The sequence below is a fragment of the Trachemys scripta genome, chromosome 22 (genome assembly GCF_013100865.1).
Source record: "Trachemys scripta elegans isolate TJP31775 chromosome 22, CAS_Tse_1.0, whole genome shotgun sequence".
NCBI classification, from domain to species: Eukaryota; Metazoa; Chordata; order Testudines; family Emydidae; genus Trachemys; species Trachemys scripta.
Genome location: NC_048319.1, coordinates 1966310 through 1992283, shown reverse-complemented (window position 1 = coordinate 1992283; position 25974 = coordinate 1966310). Strand labels below are relative to the sequence as shown.

The 25974-nt window shown below is 40.2% G+C and overlaps 1 protein-coding gene across 1 annotated transcript in view; it reads right to left on the bottom strand.

Annotated features, from left to right (window-relative positions):
* Positions 1-25285, bottom strand: part of CRTC1 (CREB regulated transcription coactivator 1) — a 31979-nt gene extending 6694 nt beyond the window's left edge. Inside the window, exons 1-10 of the mRNA XM_034755364.1 lie at positions 25174-25285; positions 22079-22216; positions 20539-20600; positions 19430-19524; positions 16329-16414; positions 13931-13974; positions 12315-12535; positions 7120-7247; positions 6071-6322; positions 3038-3139 (exon numbers count right to left, since the gene is read on the bottom strand). Coding sequence (XP_034611255.1) covers positions 3038-3139; positions 6071-6322; positions 7120-7247; positions 12315-12535; positions 13931-13974; positions 16329-16414; positions 19430-19524; positions 20539-20600; positions 22079-22216; positions 25174-25191 — 1146 coding nt within the window. The 5' untranslated portion in view covers positions 25192-25285. The remainder of the gene's footprint in view (positions 1-3037; positions 3140-6070; positions 6323-7119; positions 7248-12314; positions 12536-13930; positions 13975-16328; positions 16415-19429; positions 19525-20538; positions 20601-22078; positions 22217-25173) is intronic.
* Between the last annotated feature and the right edge of the window lie 689 nt (positions 25286-25974).

The following is a 25974-nucleotide window of genomic DNA, read 5'->3' as shown; positions in this document are numbered from 1 at the left end:
CAGTGCCTCCTCATATCTCAATATGAGCAACTAACACCAACCTGGAACTGTCATTAGAAATGCAGCTGACATGCCGCCGCCCCAAACAGAACCTACCCAAGACACTTCTCCTTTAACTTCTGCCATTTTTATGCAAGCTTTTCAAAGATACAGCAAAAAGGAAGAAAGAGAAAAAGAAAGAAAAAGTCCTTGCCAAAGTATGGTTATCATGACTCCTGTTCTAGAAGAAGCCTGAAGTAGAACATGAAAAGCAGTGAACTGGACAAAATTCTTGTGTGTTAGCCCCTGTTCCTCACCAGGCGCTCTGAACAAATCACAGAAACTCAAGCTACATTAATTTTTTCTTGAGACTCCTAAATGCACTATTTAATAATTTTATTAGTGGTAAAGCTCCCTAAGGAAATCAATCAGAAAGTTCATTACTTCAACACTTTAGGTCCAAAAATAATTTATCAACTGGTCTGATATACATCTTGTTGACCCATCTCCTACAGAAATACTATACAAGGTCTGTTTTGTCAACAGTACATCTTCCTTGGTTAATGACGTGGTGACTGCAAAAAACTAGCTTAAATCATTGTCTAAAAATATATACCATATTTTCCAAGTATTTAGCTGTTCTACTAAAAAAGCAACTTTATATCTAACTGAATCGAGTAGTAATAAACAAAGCCAGTGTTAATGAAGAGCCATGCAACAAGCTGAGAACCACAAGCAGAGCTTTTCAATTCATGTTTTAATGGAAAGTCCCTTACAGATCAGAAATGAGCATTTGGAAACTCAAGAGAATAGCAAATAGATTTGGGGCGGGAAGTTGAGGAATAATTCCTGTTGCAGGAACTAGATGTGATTAAACAAGTTATATTCTAAATGTTTACATAGAGAGAGCTGGGTTCTACTATTACTATAAATAGGGATTTACCTAAAATTAATAAAAAAAAACAGAAGTTGGAGATGGTAGAGGCTCACAAAACCACATCTAGCCCATCCATCCATCCTCAATGAGAGCAAGATTGTTCCCCTACACTACATCTTCCAGTTTCTTGACAAGTCTATTTTTTAAAACGTCTCAACCGATGAGGGTTCCACCTCTTCCCTTGAGAGACTATTTATGCTGGAGTCTAACAGACCTCACCATTAACAAGTTCTCCCCACCACCCCAACCAGTCAGCCTACATCTTCCTTTTCTTATCATCCTTTTTCTCCTAGTTATACCCTTTCCTATCACTTCTCTCCATCCTTAAAAATACGTAGCTAGTTATGTCACCCCCACTTGTTGGCTTACAGATGTGGGAAGGAGGATAGGTTTTCTAATTTAACAAGGTATCAAGAATTATTTTCCAATCTTTCCCATTAGGCTTTTGTTAGACGCCAAACCGTATCTCAGCATCCTATTTAGAAGTAGAGTACTTCAAATCAAGTTCTGCTAGTATCGAAACTAAGCCCCAACATTTAATTAACTCTTCCTTGTAAATTGGTCTGACATGTATCCCTTTGTCAACATACCAAATATGAAATGAATTTTTTTTAAGAGGCCAAATAGTAAAACAGGCAATGTAATTAAACTCCACCTCCTTCCACATATCTGCTAGAGGAAGAACCACACATCTGTTAGGCTAACTAATGAAAGTTAGGCACATCACAGTGACTTGGTTTAAATACGAAGGGAAGACCAATAGGGAAAACTGCTCTCAACTCCATTCCACCATTTTAGACTGCCCCATGATAATAAGGTAACTGGTCTGAGGGCACAGGCAGACAGGGAGGAGTTACTGACCAGTCAATGGACAATCAGTAGAAGCCTCCATTTGGGTGCACTACCCAAATGGGGGTTTCAGGGCTGAGAATCAGTAACCGTGTCTGGTAGCAGCATTAACCTCATGGCAGCTTAGAGCAAAGGGAGGACGTTTTCCTGCCTACTCTGAGCCATACAAAGAAGGCAGCAGGGCTAGAAGAGGCAGGTAGAAGGATCAGGGACAGTGGCAGTGAAGTGAAGGTTGCAAAGTCCGACTGACAGCCCTAACCCTCAAATCTATTACTGAGTTCACTACGTTGTGACTGAAACCACTGAGTGAAGTCTCTGCCTAATGGCCAGGAGAGACTAATCTCCAACTTTGAGGAATAATTTTATTTATTTTAATTATGCTTCTCCTTATAAATATCCTTTAAAAGTTAAAGTACCAGAAAACAGGAAATACAATTTCATGGTGTCCAAGGAGCGCTCCCTTCTGGATCCCATCACCATTTTTGGGATGTAGGAAAGGGCAACAACTTTGACTTATTTCAGCAGCACTAGGAGGAGATTCTAAACTATCTCAGCACTGCCTGATTAGCAGCTCCCCCTCAAAACTGGTTCACTATTTCTTTAGTTGCCCTGCAGCTGGTGGATTAAATTCCTGTTGCTCTGTTTAAATACAGGCACAATGATTTGTGGGACTCTTGCACATATAAATTAATATTTACACAGACAGGGAAGATAGCCACCCTGCAAGACTAATGTTTAATGTTTTTCTAACCTGTTTCTTTCAAGCCGTGAAGTGGAGTTGCTGCCTTTTCAAGAGTTCACTTTCTACAGAGGTTTCTTTAGAAGTGCCCATTGTTTCCTGCTTTAATTGCACCTGAGGATGCGAGCTGTATTCAGAGGTGCACAAATCACCGGAACAGACCTCCCCATCCCCTCACTTCCTTTCACATCCCCACACCCTTCCAGCCACTCCAACAAACACTGCTATAGACTCACACGTCCCATGAGGCATCATTCCCTTTATTGAAAAGGAACTTTCTGGATGCATTTTCCGTGGAGCTCTCATGAAGGAGTAATTGAGTGTAAAAAAGTTTAACAGTAGTTTCTATTAAAGTTTGAATTCACCAACTTTTGGAAAACTCTGTATCTGAATGAAGCTGCAAACATGATGAGACATCAGTGATGCATGAAGCACATAAAGTTACAGTGAGACAACCATGGGTCAGTAATGGAAAGACTCAACTAAAAAACAAACACAAGAAGCAAGGCCTGTGGAAGCACAGAGTCCCTTACTTGAGGGGAGCTGCCAGGAGAGAAGCCTTGATTGGAGACAGGAGAGGTGGGAGACTGGTTGGCTGGGGATCCAGCATTACTGCGGTACTGCTGGAGTGAAGCCTACAGAACAACACAGAATTAAAGACCATGGGATTGATGGAAGGTTGAAAAATTATATACTTATTGGTTTACAGCTGGGGAAGCCAGATGAGACCATCTTCAAGAACTCCCGGAGATCAGCAATTATGCTATGACTGTGAATAATGCCCCAAACATCATGAAAAAGGTCAAGATACCAACACGGCATGGTCTGGTGTCTAACTATGCACACCTAAAAACAGGGACGTGCTGTTATTCAAGGACAACTGAAGTATTTCTGGTTTATGTTTTGTTTTTGGTTTAAAAAATGGTCAGCCAACACATAAAAGAGACGTGTGGAAAGAGGCCTCCCAATCTGGGAATAATTTGAAAATATTGGCACTGACACCTTCAAACTCAATTGCAGCCCCCCTTCTTAATTTGATGCCTATGGCCTTTAGAAGAGTGATATGAATATTGTTCTTCCTACTCTTAGGATTTAGTCTTGGTATATTAATTAGGTTAAAGTATATAATTGCAAAGACAAACCCTTTTCATAACTACATACTTTCCCACCGCATGAACTAGATACCATCTGATACATACGCTGTCTGTAGGCTAATGCTAGCTATGCCCATATGGCTTTTAGCCTTAGTGAGATAAGATGTTCACAAAATTACCTTTTCACTGTCACATAATGTCCCCTGGATTAAGGTAAGAGAATCACAAACTCAAAACAGATACAGAGCAGCTGTTGAAATAATAAACACAGCTCTTTCTATAATGTTGTCTTTGGGAGCCAAGATTATTATGAGGAAGAACTCAATATTGCTGAGCAAGGAGTAATTTAATCAGACAGTTTTATAGAGTGAGGAGTGGTGTATTAATAACACTTTCTGACACTGTTTAAAATGCATAAAGAATAACTCAAGGTTAGTAAACTTTCTTGACAAAGGTTTTTTTGTTTGTTTGTTTGTTTGTTAAGATCCCTAGAATTCAGGTATTATATTGAGATACTGCAGACTGGACTTCAGTGGGACTATGAGGATTAATGGAAAACCTTTCAATGAAGCTGCACTGTAGCTTAGAATACTTTTTTACCCATGTTTAAAATGTAGTGTACTTGTATACAATTTCAAGCTCTAAAGAGAAATCTAACATTCTGAATGTTAAGGGCTTAGAGAAGTTTAGGATGAGGAAAGCAATGTGAAAAGCAGAGAAGGAAAATCAGAATATCTGTATTAGTTATTGCATAAACATCAGAATGAAAACATTCAAACATGTTTTGAGTGGCTGTCATGTCAAAACCAATATCCCTTCAAACTACTGATTTCTCTTTCACCTTTATCTTCTCCTACTCCCTCACAATCCTGGAATAGAAGCCACATCTTCACCAGCACAACCTGGTTTAAACCTAATCCCCAGATTGAAACCCACAATCATGTCTTAGCCCTCCATAGTGAAATGGCTGCTCTTGTTATCTAAACAGTTGCTAGTATTGCCCCACTGCCAGGAAGAGAAGATGTTTTAATGAAATCAGAGAGAGCAATTCACTGGCCTTCGGAGCAGAAACAGCAGAGAATGTGCCAAGTACCTCTTCCTAGCAATGGGACATCATCTCAGGGCTGGCCTATTCTATTGAACCACCTTCTGAATTCTGGATTCCAGTTTGTAGGAAGAGACTGGACAATTTACAATAGAAAATTTTTGCCTTCTTAGTTTAACTCTGCCCTTCAACCACCATACACATAGATGTGCATACTCAGTTCTTTAGAGAGACTTGAAAGCAACTATAACCAACTCTCCAAGAAATAATGTTAGCCAAAAAAATTCCTCTTGAACAAACTATTGTGCTTTAAAAAACAGTATCTGTGGTTTTCTGTATCTTGGGTGGAAAATGCAAATTTGCACAACTTTATCAAACTTCAGTTAAATGTCTTATCTGGACTGTGCAGCACTCAACTTGTGGATACCAGATTCACCTGGGGCAAAAAATAAGTACATCTGATGGCTGGGAAGGTAGCAGTACACAAGCACTAAAGTCCAAGTGCTGCTGTCTGAAAATTAAACTAATCTGACCAAACTCCATTTTGGCAGACACCTGAACATAGTTAATATGAATAAATATTTTTCAGTTTTACGAAATTGGTCTTTCAGAACTTAAAACTAGCCAAATTTCAAAAGATGCTTTTCACTTTACAGATAGAGATTGTTTATAAAATGGTACTTTTGAATTCAGTCTCTCCATACTTAGCTGATGGAAAGCAGCAATGAAGTGACTAACACCTTGTAAACTGCAATGCTAACACAGATGCTTATCTACATCTTCCCTTCTAAAGGCGTAGGGCACTCAGAACTCTCAGTTGTGTCATTTAAAATGACAATTTTCCCCCCAACCACTTCCTTTATTAAAAACCCTACTGACATATCACCTTGACCTCTGACTTGGCAGTTTATAAATTATTTTATATATCATTCACCCAAAGAATAAGGGCATCATCTTCATTACCCACCCGTTTATTTTTTTGCTGGCCTGAAATTATATCTCTGAAGACGCATCTCCACTGCTTCAAACTTGAGTTTGTTAAACTGATTTTTTTTAAAATCTATTTAAACAATTTCAAGTGGGCCTGAATTTAGACAGGGTTAGCCAGAGTTATGGAGCCATTCCCATTTTACCAAGTGTTTAAGAAATCACATTCAGTAGTTTAAATAGTTTGGCCTGGTTCATATGGGTTGGTCATATTATGTTTAAAACATTTTTTATAATATGTCTAAAACATGTTAAAAACTGGTTGAACCAAACTGTTTGAATCCAGTGTATACAGTGCCTGGATGTGGAACGGCTACAAGGGCTAGCTAATGAGAACTCTGACAATGCAGGCCAACACTACTGTTGAATTCTACACGGTCATGTTCTCTGGAAGAAAGCTGTTTCCACTTATATCATCTTCAGTCATTGCCCAAACTTACCGAGTTGATGTCTATGCCCATGGAAGGTTGGGTCTGGCTGCCTGGAGGTGACTGTGGGATGGTAGATGGTACCGTGACTGAGAGGGGGGGAAGCTGTGCTCCTCGCTGTAAGCCAGAAGTCTGCATTAAAGGGGTATTCTGAGGCAGACTACTTGCCACTTGGGTCTGTTGCTGTTGCTGGGAACTAGCCTGGGTAAAAAACTGATATGGTGGAAGCTGCTGTTCCAAAGACAATGCATCCATAGCCACAGCCTTAAAGAGAAAACAGGAAAATGTACTATGCAGAGCTCTGTTCAACTCGGAGACTCCTAACATTTGACACCAAGTGAATATTCATATCGATCTAAGCATTATATATCACATAAGCAATCTGGAAAGTTAGCTGAGGTCTTGCATTTAAAAAAAACAACTTGCATTTAAACCTTCAAGGATGTGGTTTAAAGGGACTAATTTGACATTTTATTTGTTGTAAATAAATAAAAAGTGTGTTTGCAAACCTAGTTTGATGTTTGATTTGAGAGCTGACAATGGACCAAACTAGAGCATGCCAGGTATGGCAGAGGCAGCCTACAGGTGCATCAAAGGGTCAAAAATCCTAAGAGCCAAAGGAGTTTATAACATGATTCACATGGAAGCATGAAACACAAGAGAATCTTGTGATGGTATCTTTAAAGAAAGATGTTTTCCTCAGTGCTTCCAAGGCCTTGGAAGACAAAGTGAAATTTGTTTCCTTAAACTGTCTTCTCCACTGTTTGACAGCATACATGAATTTATCTCGGTAGAATTGCTCAGATCTGGCTGCTGGCTTTGATTTAAAAACAGCCCCAAAGCATTTATTTATAAAAAGGAACATAATGACACTAACTTTACCCAAAAGGAGAAAATTATGGAATTAATGATGCGACTACAGGTTTATCAACCTTGCAGCGAACATTTCCCTATGTGAATGAAGTTAGAAACAGACAGCTATGATCTAAAACTTTACAAAGTGGAACAAGGTTTGTTGTTCTTACAAATGTGCTTCTCCAGATCTCCAAGCAGCTTCCTACCTGAGTAATTGGTGACAGAGGTGAGAGTGTAGGAGACATCTGTTGGGACTGTGGTCGTCTGGAGTCTGCATTCAGTGAGAGGGGACTGACAGCTGGCTGCCGGGATGAGGCTTGCGTCGTTGTCATTCCTGCCATTAAAGGAAGAAACCAGTTTACGCAGGAACTGTGGTGATACTTATTTACATTTAACAATTCGTTTATATGAATTAAAATTATGATGAATAAATGGCTGAATTTTACAAAACTTTATAGTAAAGTGTTCAATATGGCTAGGCCAGTATTCAATGCTGAACGCAGCATCAGGCTGAAATTCTTAGTAAATCTGTAATGTATTTTGTGACAGTGAAAATGCCATGATGGAGAGAAGATTGTTGCAAGCATCTCTGCTGATCACTCCTGTTAATGTATAACTAGATACTGCCATTCAATTAGCCCAGTGGTTGTCAAACTGGCACGCAGAGCCTTTCTTGATGCTTCATAGACTGAAACATTTTAAGAACTGGGCAGTGCAGTTTGTGATAAAAGGGAACAGGAAGGGGGTCTGCAAGAAGATCCCTTTCTAACAAAGTGGCCCACAGACTGAAAATCAGAACCACCAACCTATCCCAAAGCCCATGAGGTCCACTGGAAACTTCCATGGGCAAATAAAGTCAGGTCATTTTATAAAAAAATAATACGAGCAGGGTCATAATTCCGTTTCCTGGAATGATGGGGAAGGCTGTTATCTGTGTTCATCTCATAGTCCTGAGCCACTGCTTATTTCCCCTACTAATATCAGACACTTTCAAGACCCTGCATTGTGGATACCATTGTTCCATGCCAAATGGACTCCCTGTGGCTGCAGGCAATCCTATTTATGAATGCTTACCGTGCTGTGACACCTTTCATTCACAGATCTCAAGTGCTGTACCAACATTTGTTAAGCCTTACGCAGACTCTGGGAACCATGTAGGGGGCCCACATCCATAAACAATCTCAGGCGTTCATATACTACACTGAGGAGAGCCATACAAAGCACCTAGGCAGAAAGTACCTGTTTGATGAATCGGTGATGAATGGTTGCATTTTTTGTGGGGGAGTTTTTCTTTTGTTACTGGGATAAGAGGTCAGATTTATAGATGAGGGAGGTTTCAATGGTCAGCACAGAACACTCTACAAACAGTTACTAAGGATATTCCTACCCCTACATAGTTTGCATGGCATCAGCACTTTTCATCAGGGGCACTTCGTTAACTAACCCTCACAACATGCCTCTGGCACAGATATTCATATGCCCACTTTACAGTTGAGTAAGTTGAACGCACAGAGATTAAACGACTTTCCCAAAGTCAGTGAGCAAGAAAATGGCAGCGCTGAAAATAGAAACTGGCAATCCCAACCCTGCCATCTCCTGCTCCCTTCCACCCCCAAGAAATGCTGTTATTAAATGAGATACTTTCTTATTCTTGAAGCTCTCATGACTGAAGATAAAGCAAGCAACCTTATGATGAAAGACTGCCAAGTTGCTGTAATTTACCAACTCTTTCTGCAGTGAAGGAGCAAGCCCATGTTTCTGTGAGTAGTCATGACTGAGGGATCAGTGAGAGACAAGGACAACACAGAATCTGACACCAAAACTCTTGCCACAGTTTGATTGGTGCTTATGGCTCTCATTCATGTGACAAGATTGAACAACCCAACAGCTCCAGATGGTGTATCCGAGTTGCAGAAACTTGGAGCAGAAAGACAAGGAAACAAGTTACTCAGGCCTGGTTTACACTAGAAAATTAGGTCACTTTAACTACATCCATCAGGAGATATGAAAAATCCACACTCCTGAGGGGTTTTGTTAAGCCGACCCAAGTCCCCTCGTAGACAGCGCTACATCTACGGAAGAATTCTAGCTACCGTCTCACGGAGAGGTGGATCTCTGTGTTGTAGGTAGTGTCTACACTGAAGCGCTACAGCGGTGCATCTGTGCTGCTGAAGTGTTAAGCGTAGACAAGCCCTGAGTCGTGTGCTCTAGTTCTGCCCTTCCCCCATCCCAGTGTTCTATACAACAGGATAGTACATTTAACAGATATTTTTCCTCGCCTCGTTGTCCTTATGCCACTGAATCCTGAACAATGCTTCTGCCCACTGTATTCACCAGCCCTATTCCAGCTGCATTTGAAAGGAGATAAATGGTTTACTGGCAAGCAAAGCAAGACCAGATTCATTTTAAGTGTAACAGATTTGTTCACATGTGTAGATGAACAGGACATACAAGTAGTTTTCATTACAATAAATTTAACTGCATTAAATATGAATTCCCCACAAAAGCAACCAATCTCAACAGGTAACATCCGTCAAGGTTCTGCATTCACTCTGACTAGTATTGCCTATTAGCTTCAGCTCATCCTTGAAAAGCTGGGATAAAGGCAGCACTCATAGAAACACTATGTAGCTAATGCAAAAGGTGATTTCAATTCTTAATTATGACAAAGTGCTCTCTGTACCCACTGGAGGCTGATGCAAGAAGCAACACTACAGAGATTGCCAGAGCCTTTCATGCACAGTTTCCATCTTCACGCCAAAGCAACTGAACTTAATTTTAGCTATTATGTTATGGAACAAGGACAGGACAATCCATTCAATACAGCTCTGAGTCTGCTTCCTGAACAACATGTTAGTTTTTGTGCATTTCAACATCAGCGAGCTACTGACAAGCTGGAGGGAATTTAGAGGAGCAGCGAAAACAAGCATCTGGAGACACTGACTTTCAAGAAAGCCATGAGAACCAGAGCTGGGCAGAGAATGGCAATTCCATTTCACTGAGGATTTAGAAATTTGGTTTCATAGCAATTTGAAACAAAACATCAAAAATGTCAAAATCCTCCATGAAACAGAATTACTGTTCTCTGGGAATCTCAACCCTTAAGCAGTCAGCCTGGTGGGTTGTCCTGGAGTAAGAGACCCTGGAAGGCTGGGCTGCTTGACATGTGAGAACCCCAAATCCCCGGGCTCCCAGCACCCTGTCAGCCGCTAGGGGGGGCTGCTGAGGAGCTGGGCAGGTGAGCTGGCAGGAGGTTTCCAGTGGAAACTAATTGATATCAACACAGCCCCGCAAAATGCTTAGATTTTGATGAATCATCAAGTTCTGATGAAAATGTTGTGTGTAAATATTTCCAACTAGCTCTTATAAGAAATCCAAAAAGGTGCTCTCTCTCCCCTTACCCTTGTACTTTGGAGGAGGTGTAAGTGTTCAGAAAAAGCATATCTCAACATATACAATGGGAAATAGCTCCTGGGAAAGGCTTGATTAAAAAAAGAGTGTTTTATATTTTCATTTGGAAAATTGTAACTAAAAATAAGTGGATGAAATTAATAAAAAAGGACTGTTCGGCACATCAGTGAATAAAAATATTTCTAACGGTATTCTTGTGACATTCTTTAAATTACCGTCATTGGTTATGTGTCCACCTGATTAGAATCATTCTAGCTCTGCAGTGAGTACTTTTTAAAAAAGCTTGCTGGGGTGCTTTGCCGAAGGAAGTACACTTCTCTTGCAAGATACAATGGCACGACTCCATTTGACTAGCAAACAAAAGTTGCTTGTAATTATTTGATGGTCAGACAAACTATTAACCCCACTCATATCTATCCCCCTAATAAGTATAACCTCAGAAGAAAAAGAGAGCGCCTTTATGGTAACACTTAGAAACCCTCTTCCGAGGGGTCCTCGGATCCTATAACTTCAAGGTCTTGTGATCTAAGCAGGCTGAACTAGCAGGCTCCTCTTCTGCAGGTTTTTCTGCTACAATGCCCAGTCCTGGTCTGCAGCAGCCTGAAGAGCCACGTTCTGTGCTGATCACTGATGGCTACCATACAAGAAGAATGTTTATCCCAACTCCCATGCCACATGCCCCAACACCACCTTCTTTCTTCTCCTCCCTTCTGTCCTTCGTCTCAGTCTGCTGTCAGTCTCTCTCCCTTCCCATTATCTTTCCCGTTTCTTTGCTTCTTTTGCACCCCTGATGTACAGTGTATACAAAGTAATCGGGCCCAGCAACAGAGGCAAGCTACACAAGAAAGGGAAGGAAGAGTGCAGTATAACCAAGACAGCTTCTATAAGGAAATGAATACTGGCAGCACTCATTCAGTGGCCCTCTGGGCTGGTGCTTTATAAAATGCAGTTTCTTTGCTAATGGTGTTTTCAGTGATATAAGGCGCCTGCTTGCTCAGGCAACGTGAGTTATTTCTAAATAAAATAAAATAACCCAAGTCAGAGATTGATTCTTTTTTCTTTCTGATCACTGGCTCAGGCTATTTGTCTGCAAAAGCTTACTGGTCCTGAAAATACAGTATTTGTGCTGGTCTACTGACAGTTTTCTAGCAGGGTTGATAATGTGATTTTTAATTATGTATTATTTGTATTGCAGCAAGCCCTGAGGCTCCAACCAGCATCAAGGCCTATTGTGCTAAGAGGTGTACAAACACAAGAGTCCTTGCCCTGAAGAGCTTACAATCCAAGACGACAACAAAACAAAGAGCGAGTAGGATACAACATTAAGGCAATGTGGTCCAGATGGTTGTAAGTTTATTCCTGAAAGTCTTACGTAGGTGGGTGTATTTAGGATCTCTTCAAAAATGCAGTTTGTGCTATGAAACAGGCAGGCTTACAAATAATCCTGACTAGAACATATTTTAGGGGGCTTATATACTAATTCAGTTGCCTAACAGTCCACATTAGGTTCAGGTAAAGGAACGATACAATCTCTCAAGAGAGTCACCACAACAAAAAGAGGACAGAAGGAATGGAAACAAGAAATCAAGAAGTTTGCTGCAGTGGTTTCCCTATGTGGGTGCACTCTGGCTGGTGCTCCATAAAATGAGTTGATTTACTGCCAAGATGCGGACACTGCATCTTACCCTGGGAAGACTCATACAAAATAAAACCAGAATAATGCATGTGTGCCAAGAATGAAAGATGGAAGAATATCACAGTATGTATACGCAAAATATAGTTAATTATGATGATTTACATTTCTGTATCCCAAAAAAAATTTATACAAGTTGCATACACAGAAATCATTTCAACCACCAATGAAGCCGACTTTGAGATGAAATACAGCAGCTGTTTAGTAATGTTCACCAATGCTACACAACTGTTGAGGGATAGAAAGTGACTTTTTACTGACAGAATCTATAAATTATCCCTTTGACTATGTTCTTACCCTGACTGGCAGTGCTGATGCCCAAGTGAGTCAAGTTGGCTGCAAGATTTCCAGTGCTATTGGAGCTACTCAGGGATGGGAACGTGGATTCCTCAGGATCTAGTGGTGTTGGGAGAGGAGAAGGGAAATGGATGTTTGTCAGGTCTGGCAGAGAGCCACCTGTGTTATGTGCAGCCGGAATCAGTGTTGTAGTGTTTTCCTGGTCAGCTGATGGAAAGATGCTAAATTAAAAAAAAAAAAAAAAATACAGTAATAAAAGTCAGTTGAGATTTTAGTCTACATACACACTTCCCACATGATATACAAAAAGAAAGTTCCTCTGAAGCTGTCATGCACAAAGCTATGTAAAAAATATACATATAAAATATTTAGACTGGTCACCGTTATAAAGTTTCAACATTTACCTATGGTTGTCACACGGCAATATTTTCAGTGGGGTTGCAGTTGTTTTCATATTACACCTCTACCTCGATATAACGCTGTCCTCGGGAGCCAAAAAAAATCTTACCGTGTTATAGGTGAAACCGCGTTATATCGAACTTGCTTTGATCTGCCCAAGCGGGCAGCCCGCCCACCTGGAGCACTGCTTTACCGCGTTATATCCGAATTTGTGTTATATCGGGTCGCATTATATCGGGGTAGAGGTGTATTTAGAAGAGGGAACTACACTTTGTGCATTTCAGGGTGATTATGATCCCTTGGGTGCTTATAAAGCCTACGTCTCAGTGACTAACTCTACTTGAGGTATGCATAAGGTATCTCACAGAAACATGCAGTCTCCTGTGTCTTAGTCATTTAGAAACATTTTTTGTACACTCACATGCTTCTGCATCTGATAAAAGTTTGCTGACAAAGACACACATCAAAGATAACTGCAAAGTTGTATCAGTTTTGAGTTATGCCTAGATTTGTGCACTGAATCCACTTTGTAGGGAGGTTCTGAGAAGTATTTAGCCAATAATGTGTCCTTAAAAAAAAAGTCCCCTCTGTGAAAGAGTTCATTTGTCAGGATTTGCTAGAGGCACCCCAAAAATGCATCACTTAAGGAAATCAACAGGAGACTCAGGCAACCTCTCTGGCTCTTCGTGTATCTACTCCAGAATTATGCATTCTAGAGCATATCTAGAGAACTCAAAAAAGCCAGCGGACTTTCACAGTGTGTAATGTGCTTTCCTGATTATCTCAATGCTTTTTACAAAACATTAATTGACAATAGCCTCCAGTTTTACAGATTGTGAATCAGGCACAGAGAGGTAAAATGATTTGTCCAAGTTCACACAAAACATGCCAAACTGGGAATAAAACTCAGAATTCTTGACTCTCAGTCTCCTGTTTTAATCACATGTACTCTGTATAATTAGTTAGAGACTGAATCTAGAACAATTTTTTTAAATGGTTTCATCATCTGGGTTATCATGGCCAAGCAAACCATTTTTCAAGGAACGTTAGCATTCACCATGTTTTCAGGGTTTAAAGGTAGCCTGGCTAACATTGTTTCATTGTCAGTATAGAGGGAACCTTAATCAATAGAGCTTGTGGAACAGGAAGCTTAGGTACAGGCAGTGAACTTTCTACATGCAGCCCTACAAAACCATATACCCCACTCCCAAACTTACTTGATTCCTGGAACTTCACATGATTTAGGCCTCGATGACCCTGTCTAAAATAGAACAGAAAGACACTGTGAAAGGCAGACATGTGCAAAACAACATTTAGGAAATAATTTGTTTAAAAAGATAGGAAACGTACTAAATGAAACAACCTAAGGAGAGCAGTTTCTCATATGCTCTTAAAAGCCTCTTCTTGCTCAAAATGGGTGTTTGGTGCCACACCAAAAACTGATCTCAGCATGGACTTAAAACCAGCTAAGCTTCAAAGTTCCAATGATAAACTAAACAAAATGAAGATGGAGCAAGGGTAAAACATCTCCTGCTTCAGTCAGCATGCAAACATCGGCCACGTCATTTTTCTTACTAAATCTAAACCTCTCGCTCTACGTGGGGGGTGTCGATGTTAAATAAATGGAAATCTACAAACCATCACAAAGATGCTAATTGAGTGACAGAAAAGCAAGTAGAGCTTTAGAAAAAACCTTGGAAAGTACAAGACAGGTATATTAATAAAACTTTAATAGGTTATCTAAGCCCTTATGATTTCCCACCTCATAGTGCCACACACCAAAAGCTCCACGGCATAGCAACTTTCATACCAATGGAGGGGAAAAACGCAAAGCTCTCTAACACGGCTCCATGAGGCTGCAAGAGGGCTACACAGAAGTACTTGCTCCCCATATCTCCCAGCTCAGGATATAAACTCTGATCCCCAATGTTTGTTACATCAAGTATTTTCATTTTGATATTTCTGACTTCTCCTGGTCCATGTCACATTTTGTTTTCCTGAAAAGCTGCCTGAACAATTGCAGGGTACATTCTACCAAAACAGGATTGCAGCCTTCCCGATAAGACATCATAGTATGAAATGTTTTAATTACTGCCTTTGCTAGCAAATCTTTGTGCTAAAAGAACAGTTGTTAGAAAGTAAAAGCTCTCAGATGATGTATAAGACTATGCATCCAACTGTCATAAACCAGACAGTCTGGCATCCATAGTACATCCAGAATACAAGTCCTACTTCTATCTTAGTGAGTTCCACTAGCTCAGAGAAAACTGCCTCCTAGACACTTTATGGACATGAATAATACAGTGGTAATCCACAGAAAGAGAACCTTACAGTCCTCCCAACAATGTCACTTTCATATGAAAAGGCTTCCCATATGAAAATCCCATCGAATGGCAGCAGTCACTTTGTATGATCATAAAGCAGAATTAGCCACTCATATAAATAAAAATCTGCATGTAATACAGGGAACTTGATTAACAAATGCACACCTTTTTATAAAATATGCATACCTTTTTTTTAAAAAGGTTACATTTGCTAGGGGCTGACTGTTAAAACACGTAATTGCCAAGGTGAGCAGGAAGACCGTAGAAAAGGGAAAGCTGCCATGCTGAGAAGTCACAGTTAGACTTTGAAAATACTTTTAACACAGAGAACAGCTCAAGAAAATCATTAATTCAGCCTTGGTTTTGAAGAACTTCATGAACCAAACATCCTTTCCCAATTGGTTCTTTAATATATTTTTTAAAAATCAAAAGTTTATTAATATTCAATAATCGGACCTGTTTAAACATCCAGATTTATGTAAGTATTAAAAAGATATTCAGATCCCAAAAGCAAATGCTACCATTGCTACTTCTATCTAGTAACCAAGATAACGGGAGAAAATATGAAGACAATAGCAGCTCTATAGGAGCAAAATAACTAAAGTCCTGAATATTTACCATTTGTTTTACAAACAACAAAAATCTGATAACTGTTTTGGGTGCTGAAGTTGCCTTGAGAAATGCCAATGAGACAAATTCACAGAAAAAATGTAAACTAGGAGAGAGAGAAGAGGCAGAATGGTGAGTGGTAGAAATAAAAGCAGAGATACAAGTAGGGGTAGAGTGCATTTTATTTCATTAAAGTGACATTCTGCATTTGAAAAGTCTTCCAAGACTCAAGTTTAGCATACAGTTTCCCCCGAGATAGTTGATAGCAATAGGCACAGAGATAGATATACTGCTCCCTGATCTCACTTTAGGTGGTTTGTTGCAGAATACAGAACTTCAACTCAAGTCTGAGCAAGCAAAGTTCATTTCAATTCAACATTATTCAAAATCAGCAAAGAGTCCTGTGGCACCTTATAGACTAACAGATGTATAGGAGCATGAGCTTTCGTGGGTGAATACCCACTTCGTCGGATGCATGCCACATGGGTATTCACCCACGAAAGCTCATGCTCCTATACGACTGTTAGTCTATAAGGTGCCACAGGACTCTCTGCTGATTTTACAGATCCAGACTAACACGGCTACCTCTTTGATATTATTCAAAATGTTTACCTAAACATATTTACAAAATAAATTGTCTGGACTAGAACTTTTGAACCTTACAAAGATTTGGCATTTCTACCTTTTTAGTGTCCCATGCTTGTTTAGAGAGGGCTTTGTCTGTTTCAGATGTGCTTTCCTCCATTCCAGGGACAGTCAATAATAAGACTAGAAAACAGAATAAAAGTTAGCACATCCCAATATTATAAATCTGCTAAATCCTGCAAAAACAATATTTTTCAGTCAGGAAAAATTGTGGTAATTCTTAACCCTAAATAACAATTCCTATTCTCAACTGATAAATAAGATGTCTATTTCAGAATAAAACTATATCCAGATCAATTTAAAAAAAGCATTTCACCCCAAGTGTAGCTCATCAGCTTTCTAAGCAGCGATTTGTTTTTCCATTGAGGACCAAGAAAACTTTCAAAAGCATGTAAGTGACTTTTAGCCTAAGTCCCACTGACTTTTAGTAAGGCTTGGATAAGTACCTAAGTCGTTTTTGAAATGTGTTCACTGCAGAGTTAACTTGGGTGATTAGCAGACTAGCCCTGGTGTGAGCAGCCCTATGGCAAAGCCCTGACCAAGTTACTGTACCTCATTGGTGCTGCATTCACGTGTGTATCATTTGGACTTCTGGGGGCATATCCCATGGCTCTTGGTGCTGCAGTAAGCTAAAGCACTCTATGGCTATGTCTACACAGGGATAAAAAAAACCATGGCTGGCCTGGGTCAGTGGACTCAGGCTTGAAAAATTGCTGTGTAGACATTCAGGCAATGGGCTGGAGCCCAAGCTTGGGGACCCTCCAACCTTGCAAGTGGAGCCCCATGACCGCGAGTCAGCTGACCAACCCCAGCTGTGGTGACATAGTGGGGTTTTTCCCAGTGATTCTTTCCCAATTAATTGTGAGAGAACTTGTGTGACCTTCGTGACACACAGGAGGAACTGTGGGAAGGTACTAGAAGACTATCAGCACTTGAATGATTTAGCGGGTGTCCTTATTGTACAGAGGGCAAATTACCAGTCTGAGTGAAAGCTGTACCCAGGCTCTAGAACCCCAGTTGGGCCAGCTAGGCAAGAGTTTAAAAGCATCAAGCCTGGGCGAGCGAGTTGTTGTATGTGGAGGGGAGAGGGATGTTAGGGGCAAGACCTAAGTAAGAGCCCAGTGAAGACGTACCCTATATGCCTTTGAAAGGGTTACTCCAAATCTGATTTAGACTGCTCAAATCTAGATGGAGCACTGCATGCTGGGACCTGTAGTTTCCCCTTTGAGACTATCCTATTTTTCTATCTGCTCTATTTTAAGTAAGTGATATGCAAGACTTAAATGCTTCTAGAGAGTTACCAATGTTGCCCCATTGGGGCAACACCTAGACATTTCCACTGGGATATGAGAAACTGAATTGATACTATTTCTGTGGTCCAGGACATTTATGGGTTCAAAGTTGGGAACAATTTCATCGTGCAAGCAACAAGGCTGCATAGCGACATAGACAGAACATCCATACACAGCAGATTTCCATCTGCAGAAGCCTTTCTAGGCTATGACATATTACACTATGGCCCCAATCCAATAAATGCATCCATGCAGACTTTACAACCCAATTAGGTTCCATGCGGGCACAAAGGCCCACATGCATGCCTCTGATTGCGGGACCAGAGCCTACGTTTGGAAATCACTGTATAAGTTTGCAGTACTATATAAAAGGTTATTTATATTGCATGTTTTACTGCTCACTAACAGTGGTGTAAAGAATAAATAATAGGAGTTACCATGGAGAATGTGTGTACTTCACTGTTCTATATTTCAGTATTACTGTGTATTTCTTCAAGGACTAAAACAGTCATTTTAGATGCATCTGTAAATCTCACTGCATAGATTAAAGGGCCTTCAATATATTTGAGAACTGATAATAGAAGGAATAACCAGTAGAGGGCACCAAAAATCATCAGTGATGCTTAATGGTTACTGTTACCGATCAGTAGTGACATTAAGAACACCAACCCATTATTTCTAAACATTGGTCCTGAGGTATAAGACATTGATTATTTGTTACCCATAAGAACGGGAGAAGATCCCTCTATGGTGCCATATTTGAATTGCATCTCCATCATAGCTATTTGATAAATTTTGCACAAGTAGCTTACAATGGCTAATTTTAAAAATGGAAAGTGAAAGTTATCAAAGCCACCTCTAAATATTTAACAAAAGGCCTGGGTAGTTTTACTATTCTCCTGATCCCCAACACATGCCCAAAGGGAGAATCAGACTATCTGAACCTAGGTAATATTTAGAGTTGAGAGCTTGCACATTAAACAATCAGTGTTAATTGTCATGTGTTTTTCAATCTGAATGCTGGAAGTTTTATATTTTGACATAAGGTTGGTCTCTGGAGGAAAGTCCTTGAGAGCTGTTGGATTAATTTACTGGAAAGGAAATGTAGCAATCCTAAGATTCTGAAACCAGAATTCATTTCAAGAATTTGATTTTGTTTTGCCACTTGTTTTAATATTTTATGAGACTGCCAACTTGGAATGTTTGTCACAAGCCAGTCATCATCAACAAGTAACAAGCTAAACAAAATGCCCAAAAGAAATCTTGCCAATTACAACAATTTTCCCCAACAGAGTTACCAGTACTATTGATACCAGGGGCTATTAAATCTTGGTTAAAATCATCTGGAATATATTCTCTTTGTGAAAAGAGCTCTCGCTGTGACCTCTCGTACCCAAAAACTTGTTGCCACCAAATGATTGATCAATGTGAAATAACATTGTGATCTCAGTCCAGTTCTAAAACATGTCCATAATGCAAACCAACACTACAAACTGGAACTAGCTAGAAGCCCCGAAAGTAGTGCCAGCATAGAAATCATGGACTGCATGGACCAGGAAATCTAAACTACCTTCTTACTCTTGAAGATGGGCCATGCCAAACAAGGCTGAAGTAAAATGGCAGGATAGAGTGTATGAGAAGCCTGCTCTATCGCTGATAATACTCTACTTATTTTGGACGTCAGTCTCCAGAACTGTCATTGAGGCTCTTTTCTCCAGCACCAACCACATGTCGATAACTCCTACAGTCCCATTTATATGGGGAAAACATTTTTTAACGATTTCAAGTTCTGAAATGAATTTTCAATTTCCCCCTCCCCCATCCCACCCGCCCCCAAAGAGTTTACCTCTTTTTTGCTGCATGTCTTGTGACCCTCCTGAAAAGGACTCTTGTTGAGTTGGGGTCATTGTACTTTGATGCAAGGCAGAATCTGAATTGGTCCTGGCAAGAAAGCAAAGAAACCTGTTAGCTTTTTAAACTAAGAATGCTTATGAGGATAATAATCCCATTAGTCACATGGGAAATTCAGTAAATTAAAAGAAACCTGAAATACCACTTCATAATTGTAAAATATTACACTGGGATTATGCTGGGCAAGATTTCGCTGTGAAATGATCAGATAACTTTAGAGAAATTAATTTATTACAGGCTTATAGAGCAATTGTTTCAACAACACAACAGAGGAGGAACATCAAAGACGAACAAATGAATCACTATAGATAGAAAACCATCTGGGGTGTACTCTCGCTGGTATCGTTGGGCCAGTGTATGGTCTCATCAAATAATAAGCAGCAGCACTTTTGTAGTTTAGAGCCATTTATAAACATTGCTTAAGCTTCACAGCATCTCTGTGAGGAAGATATTACCCACATTTTGCAGCAATGGAAACTGACGGAAGTAGCCTGTCTTAGAGCCAGCATTAAACTGTGGGAGTCCCAGGATCCCAGTCCTCTACTCAAACCACGCCACTCTTGCATGATGTAGTGTCCTCAAACTGGTAAGCACAACACACCACATAAGCACTTCAGCTGTCAGATGCAATGGGCATGATGGTAGGGACAGATGACTACACATTCCTTGCTCACTGACTGCTTGTGAAGAAAGACCAGCCCCACTTCCAGTGTAGTGGTAAAAAACTAAGATTTTCTAACTCAGTAATTCTGAGCATCTTACCCCTCTATAGACGCAAGCCTGGGCAACTTTACATCTCAAAATCTAAGTATGCAGTGGCATACTTTACTTTAAAATATAGTCTCTTAAAAGAATCCATAAAGAGTTGAAAAAACATTAAGTTCTAGATTCAGTAAAAAAAACAAACAAACATGGCAATCCAGATTACCCTGAGTACTGTAAACTGCCATAGGGAAAAACAAATGTTTCTTGCATTTCTAAGGGTTGTCACAGGATCTAAGACCTCAGACCAGAGACTAACGCACACGGAATTATGCCACTAACCTTCTCCAGCTTGTATCCGATGGAGGCGACAGATACACAGTGCCATACGGACAACTGTCCACGTGATTCAATTAGTTAAGGGGGAGAAAACCAGGAGCTTCTTGTTTAGATAACAGGCCCATTTGAAAGCTTTGAACAAGGAATAATTTAAGTTACTTTGGTCAGAGCCAATACACTCTAGTGAGAAGAGCATTTCTTGTGGAGGTCATGCTGATTTTGGCATGATATTTCAAACAAAATATGCATGTTAATGGTGGCTTTGTATGTGCTGTAGGAAAGAGCATTCCTACTTAAAAATTCAAATCTGACAATACAGAAACAAAAAATGCTTATACCTACTAGAGTGGAGTGATATAGAGGGAGTCATTCTGAACAGTCAAATGAAGGGGTAATCACTCTCCATCTCCTTCTCAAACGTTTTTCTTGACCTCCTCCCATATAATCCTATGTTTTCCCTAGCCACACACAAAATGACCCCCTCTCCCTGCTCCCCACCACCACACACACACAGGCTGAAGTCTTCTCAGACAAGTAGGGATGGGTCATGAAATATGGCACCTTGCTAGGAGGACACAATTCATCCTACTGCTTCAGACACAGTTTATTCCACCTACACATCTCTTCCGCCACCAGGCATATATTAATACTACTCCCTCCGTGTATATAGGTCGTATCACAACTTTCCTCTGAAGAGAGAGAGAGACCACAAGACCACAAGTGACAGCAGTTGTCGCTTTTGAGTAACAGCAGGATCACCCTCATTTCCAATAACCACTCCGGCACTGGCATTTTTAAAGCTAGTCAACAGCAATAAGCTAATTCTGTTTTATGAAAGTCAGCAAGAAATAGTGCTTGGCAGATGCTGAACTCACATGAGCCAGCTTGTATTAGAAACGGAAAGAAATCACCTGCAAAAAATTCAGTCCTGGTTCTGCTCAGTTTTGAAACAAGATTCAGACCCACCAACACTGCCATTTTGCCCTTCTGTTGTATTTTTCACTAAAGGATCTCAAGGCGCTACCTAAGCCTCTCAACAGCTCTGGGAGGTAAGTATGTATTATTGTCCCCTTGTTACAGCTGGGGAATCTGAGATACTTCACTTCTTTGTATTAGGATTTGTGAAAGATCGGACAGCCATATAGCACTAAGGAGACTATCCAGTTACATTACACTGGATAATGCTTTAGAACAGGCGATATTAACTGTCCAGATTTCAGAGAAACATCCCCTGCAAGCAAGACAGTTGTCCATTATGGGTTTTTGTGCACCTTCCTTTGACACAATTCACTGTCAGAGACAGGATACAAGACTGTGTGGACTTCTAATCTGAGTCGGCATGTTCTTATGTCCAAAATCACAAAATGAATCAGTGGCAAAACCAGAATGGAACTCAGGCGTCTCCCATTATAATCCACACTCAAGCTCTACAATGCTTGGGATTTATCTGCTTGTTTATTTAAAGTAATTTGTAAACCAAACTTTAAATACAAAGTGCTGACGAAGGCAACATTTTAATGCCATGCTATAAACCAAAGGATATCTGCCTTCCGTGTTTATCTACGGACAGCGGACGCCGGTGCGGTGACCCAAGGCGGTTTCTGTCACGATACACTCTGTCCACCAGACCATGATGCCGAGTTGTCCTACTTGTATCCAGTCCAGATGACTGAAAAGGAGTCTAAGGGAGATAAAAAGTTAACAGAAAAATACATGTAGAAACCACCAGGCCAGAATCAAAATGTCTCAGCTAGGCCTGATTCTGTATGCACTAAAAATAAACCTAACCACTACGGATACACCAGCCAATCATCATTTGGGCAATGTCGTTTTTTCCTTAAATGCAATTTTCATACACTAGACAAAACACAGTATATCTGGAATGGAGAAGCACTGGAAACTACCTCCCAAAAGAGAGGCTAGTAATAGGGGGAGGCAGACAGCAGCAGATCTCCTAAATCTGCACTATTTTTCCAACCTTTAAGTTCTACCCCATCTTTGAAACACCAGGAATGATAGAAATGAACAGAGTAACCTATGAACCTACTGCTAAACAGTGCATAAGTTACTCCTGGTGTATCATGCAGCATGGAACATGCTCACAAATAGAGCTTAAACTTCACTATGAAGGGAAAAGATGCAAGAAGGGGATTCATCCAGTACACTGAATTATTTCAGATTCCTAACATTCACTTGAAGCTCTGTAGGAAATGTCTCTCTCAAGGCATTTTTTTCACCCCCTCTTATCAGCATCCTAATTTTCTTAAGACAATGACAAAAAAAAAATATAAAAACAAGAAATTTTTGCTAACCAAGATGATTAAAGCCTCGAACATTTTAAAATTGAATTTACTTTCTAAAAGTTTTGTTTAGATTGGGCCGGCAACGAGTCTGGTCAATTCCACTCTATGTATCTTATGCTTTAGAACAATGTATATGCCACTAGAATTTTTACTACTTGGCAACAGGTTTCCCAGAACCTGAAGCTGCTGCAGACAAGACTTCCAAGCCATCTCACTCTAAATCTTCTACATTATCGCAGTGCAAAGCTGCAGGAAAGCAGAACGCTCAGCCTCCACTCATACATCAAGGGCTGTCCATGAACCACGTGGGAAAAACTGGTCACTCCTCAACTCCTTGCCAACCGTAACAGCTTTGCTGAATCCCTTTGCTCCATCTGTTTGGAAATCCTAAATTTGCTCCTTCATTCAGGTCCTGCAAATACAGTATACTGTCCTGTCTGCCAAACCACAGAGCCATCTTACCAGTACACCGCCGGGCATAAGGGCTTTGGGGTGCAGGCTACCCCGGGGCTGTGGTGGGGAGAGAGGACTCCCCCCAGCCCTCTCTTGCGGCAGCAGCTCGGGGACAGGGGAGAGGCGCCTCTCCCCTGGCCCCAGCAGCTCCGGCGGGGCTGGGCTCGGCCGAGGAAGGGGCTCCTCTCCCCAGCTGGCCGTGGCAAGTCCGGGGCAGGTCCGCGCTGGGGCTGGCGTGCCCTGCCCCACCGCAGCCCTGAGCCCCTGCATGGGGCTTAATAAGCAGTTGAGCAGCTTAGAGGAACTTAGCCAGGCCTGCATGGGGAAGACCCTGGGAGGCAGCCTTGTGATATAGTGAGAAGGAATTCTGCGGAGCCTGAGCAGTGAAAAGTGGGCAGAGGATTCATTCTGGGGAGGATGGAAGAATTTTTGTTCCTTTGAGTTGGGACATTACCACCCTAGTCTAGGGACAGAGCACTTAGAAACTGTAGCAATTGGCATTATGTAAAACTTTTAAATACACAGAACACAAGCAACCTAAACAGAGAAAATTAAATGAGATTTTAAAAGTTTTCAAGTTTTAGTAATATGGGATATTAATCAGTAACAAGGGCAAAAAAATGCATAACTAGGACTGTCCTGACAGTATCTTTTAATACAGGAGCAAGCTAAGTAGATTTAGTATATAAACCACAAATAATAAAATGAAACAAGCCATCAGTTTCAGGCATAATGAGAAAAATAATCTCGATAAAGGAGTCATTTCAAAAATTAGCCAGAGTATAACAAAACCTCAGTATTAGCCATATTGAAGAATGGAGCCTACTCAGAAGCGGACGTTTAGTCACAGGACATTTGATTAAAGGATTTTACCCCCTCAAAAAAAAGTTGCCAACAATATACACCCAATTCCACAAAATATTCATTCTGTAATAGACTCACCTCCCACCCACATCTTATTCTGTGGCCAGGATTATTTTATCCAGTGGGTGTTTCCACTTTTGCCTTTAGACTGTCACCCCTTTGGAGACGGGTCCCATGATAAGTCCAATACTGGTCACACTATCAATAAGGTCCTTTGTTTTTCTTTTTTTTACTAAAAACTTTTACAAAAGCTATTACATGGTTTTTACCAATTTTGACCAAAATTATGGACCACTCAAGTATGTAAAAATACTTGTTATGTTAAGAAAAATCTAATATATTAAGTAGATGCACTTTAGTTTATGTATAGAGGCAAGGCTGTCTTTTAAAGTAAGGCAATGTCATGGTAAATATATATACGCATGCGCATGTACAGTTGATGTACAGTCCATGAAATAAACCACAGCATTAAACTGCTTATACTTTCAATATGCTTACTTTTCTTTATTTGTTGCTCTTTTCCTTTCCTCCTATCCCCCAATATTTACCCAGGAAACTGTGAAGTTAATTTTTTGAACTGTTTTTTAAATTTTTGTAATAAACACCAGTAAATTCCCAGAAAATTTTAAACAAAATAAAAACTGAAAATGAAGGGCCTTGCCTATGAACAGTCCTATGCAGATGCACATGGGCACTATAACCATTAATAACGCAGAGTTACCGTTTGGTAGCGTGCACTTATATGTGGCACCAATTGTGAAAGATGTCCACAACCAGAACGCAGCAGAACTATATAAACCAACTTCTTGGTAACATGCATATTTTTCCATAGAGCACTATGTGCTTTTTATACTTTAAAAATTACATTGTTTAGGACTGAAATCTTAATACAGTTATGCTGATTGGTAGAGGTTATGATTCTGTGCTCTGGGCCTGTTATTAGCCTTTATTGTACAGTCTCCAGTTGAAGAAAGTCACAGCACTGATTTAAAATGTATAAACAGCAGCTGAAGCTCACCTGGAAAGGCAGGTCCATGGTACTGTTCCCAATCTGATTCACATTTGGCAGTGACCCTCCATAGTACTGGCCACGACTCTGTCCCAACTGCAAATACTGTGTTTTCTGTAACTGTAACTAAAGAAAAAAAAAAAAAAAAAAAAAAAAAAAAGGATGATTGCAACTAGGAGAGGTACTTAAACAACATTCATTGCATTCTATTGTGCTTAATTTCAGACATCACCAAGAACAGCTTCCATCCCAAACAGTGTGAAAGGAAAATTGACACCAGCTCACAAATAAGTTTAACTATGAAGAGTAAGATTGAAGACGACAGCTTGCCAATTTTGCTTGACAAATGATAGAAAGTCAACTTTGTAATCAGTATTCACATGCAAGTTTATATCAATAAATTATGTGAAACCATAAGGTATTTATCTCACCCACTACACTAAAGAGCTAGAATTTAAAAAACTTGCATTAATCTGATGTTTGACCATGTTAATGCCAAAATTAGATACGAGTTCAAAGAGCTCAGATATATATGCAACAAAATCATTCTCATTTAAAATACACCTCTACCTTGATAAAACGCTGTCCTCAGGAGCCAAACATCTTACCACGTTATAGGTGAAACCGCATTATATCGAACTTGCTTTGATCCACCAGAGTGCGCAGCCCCACCCCCCCGGAGCACTGCTTTACCGCATTATATCCGAATACGTGGTATATGAGGTCGCGTTATATCGGGGTAGAGATGTATATGTATTTCTTTAACCAAACTTGCAAAGTTTTCGGCATTTGTATTTGAACAGAATTAGT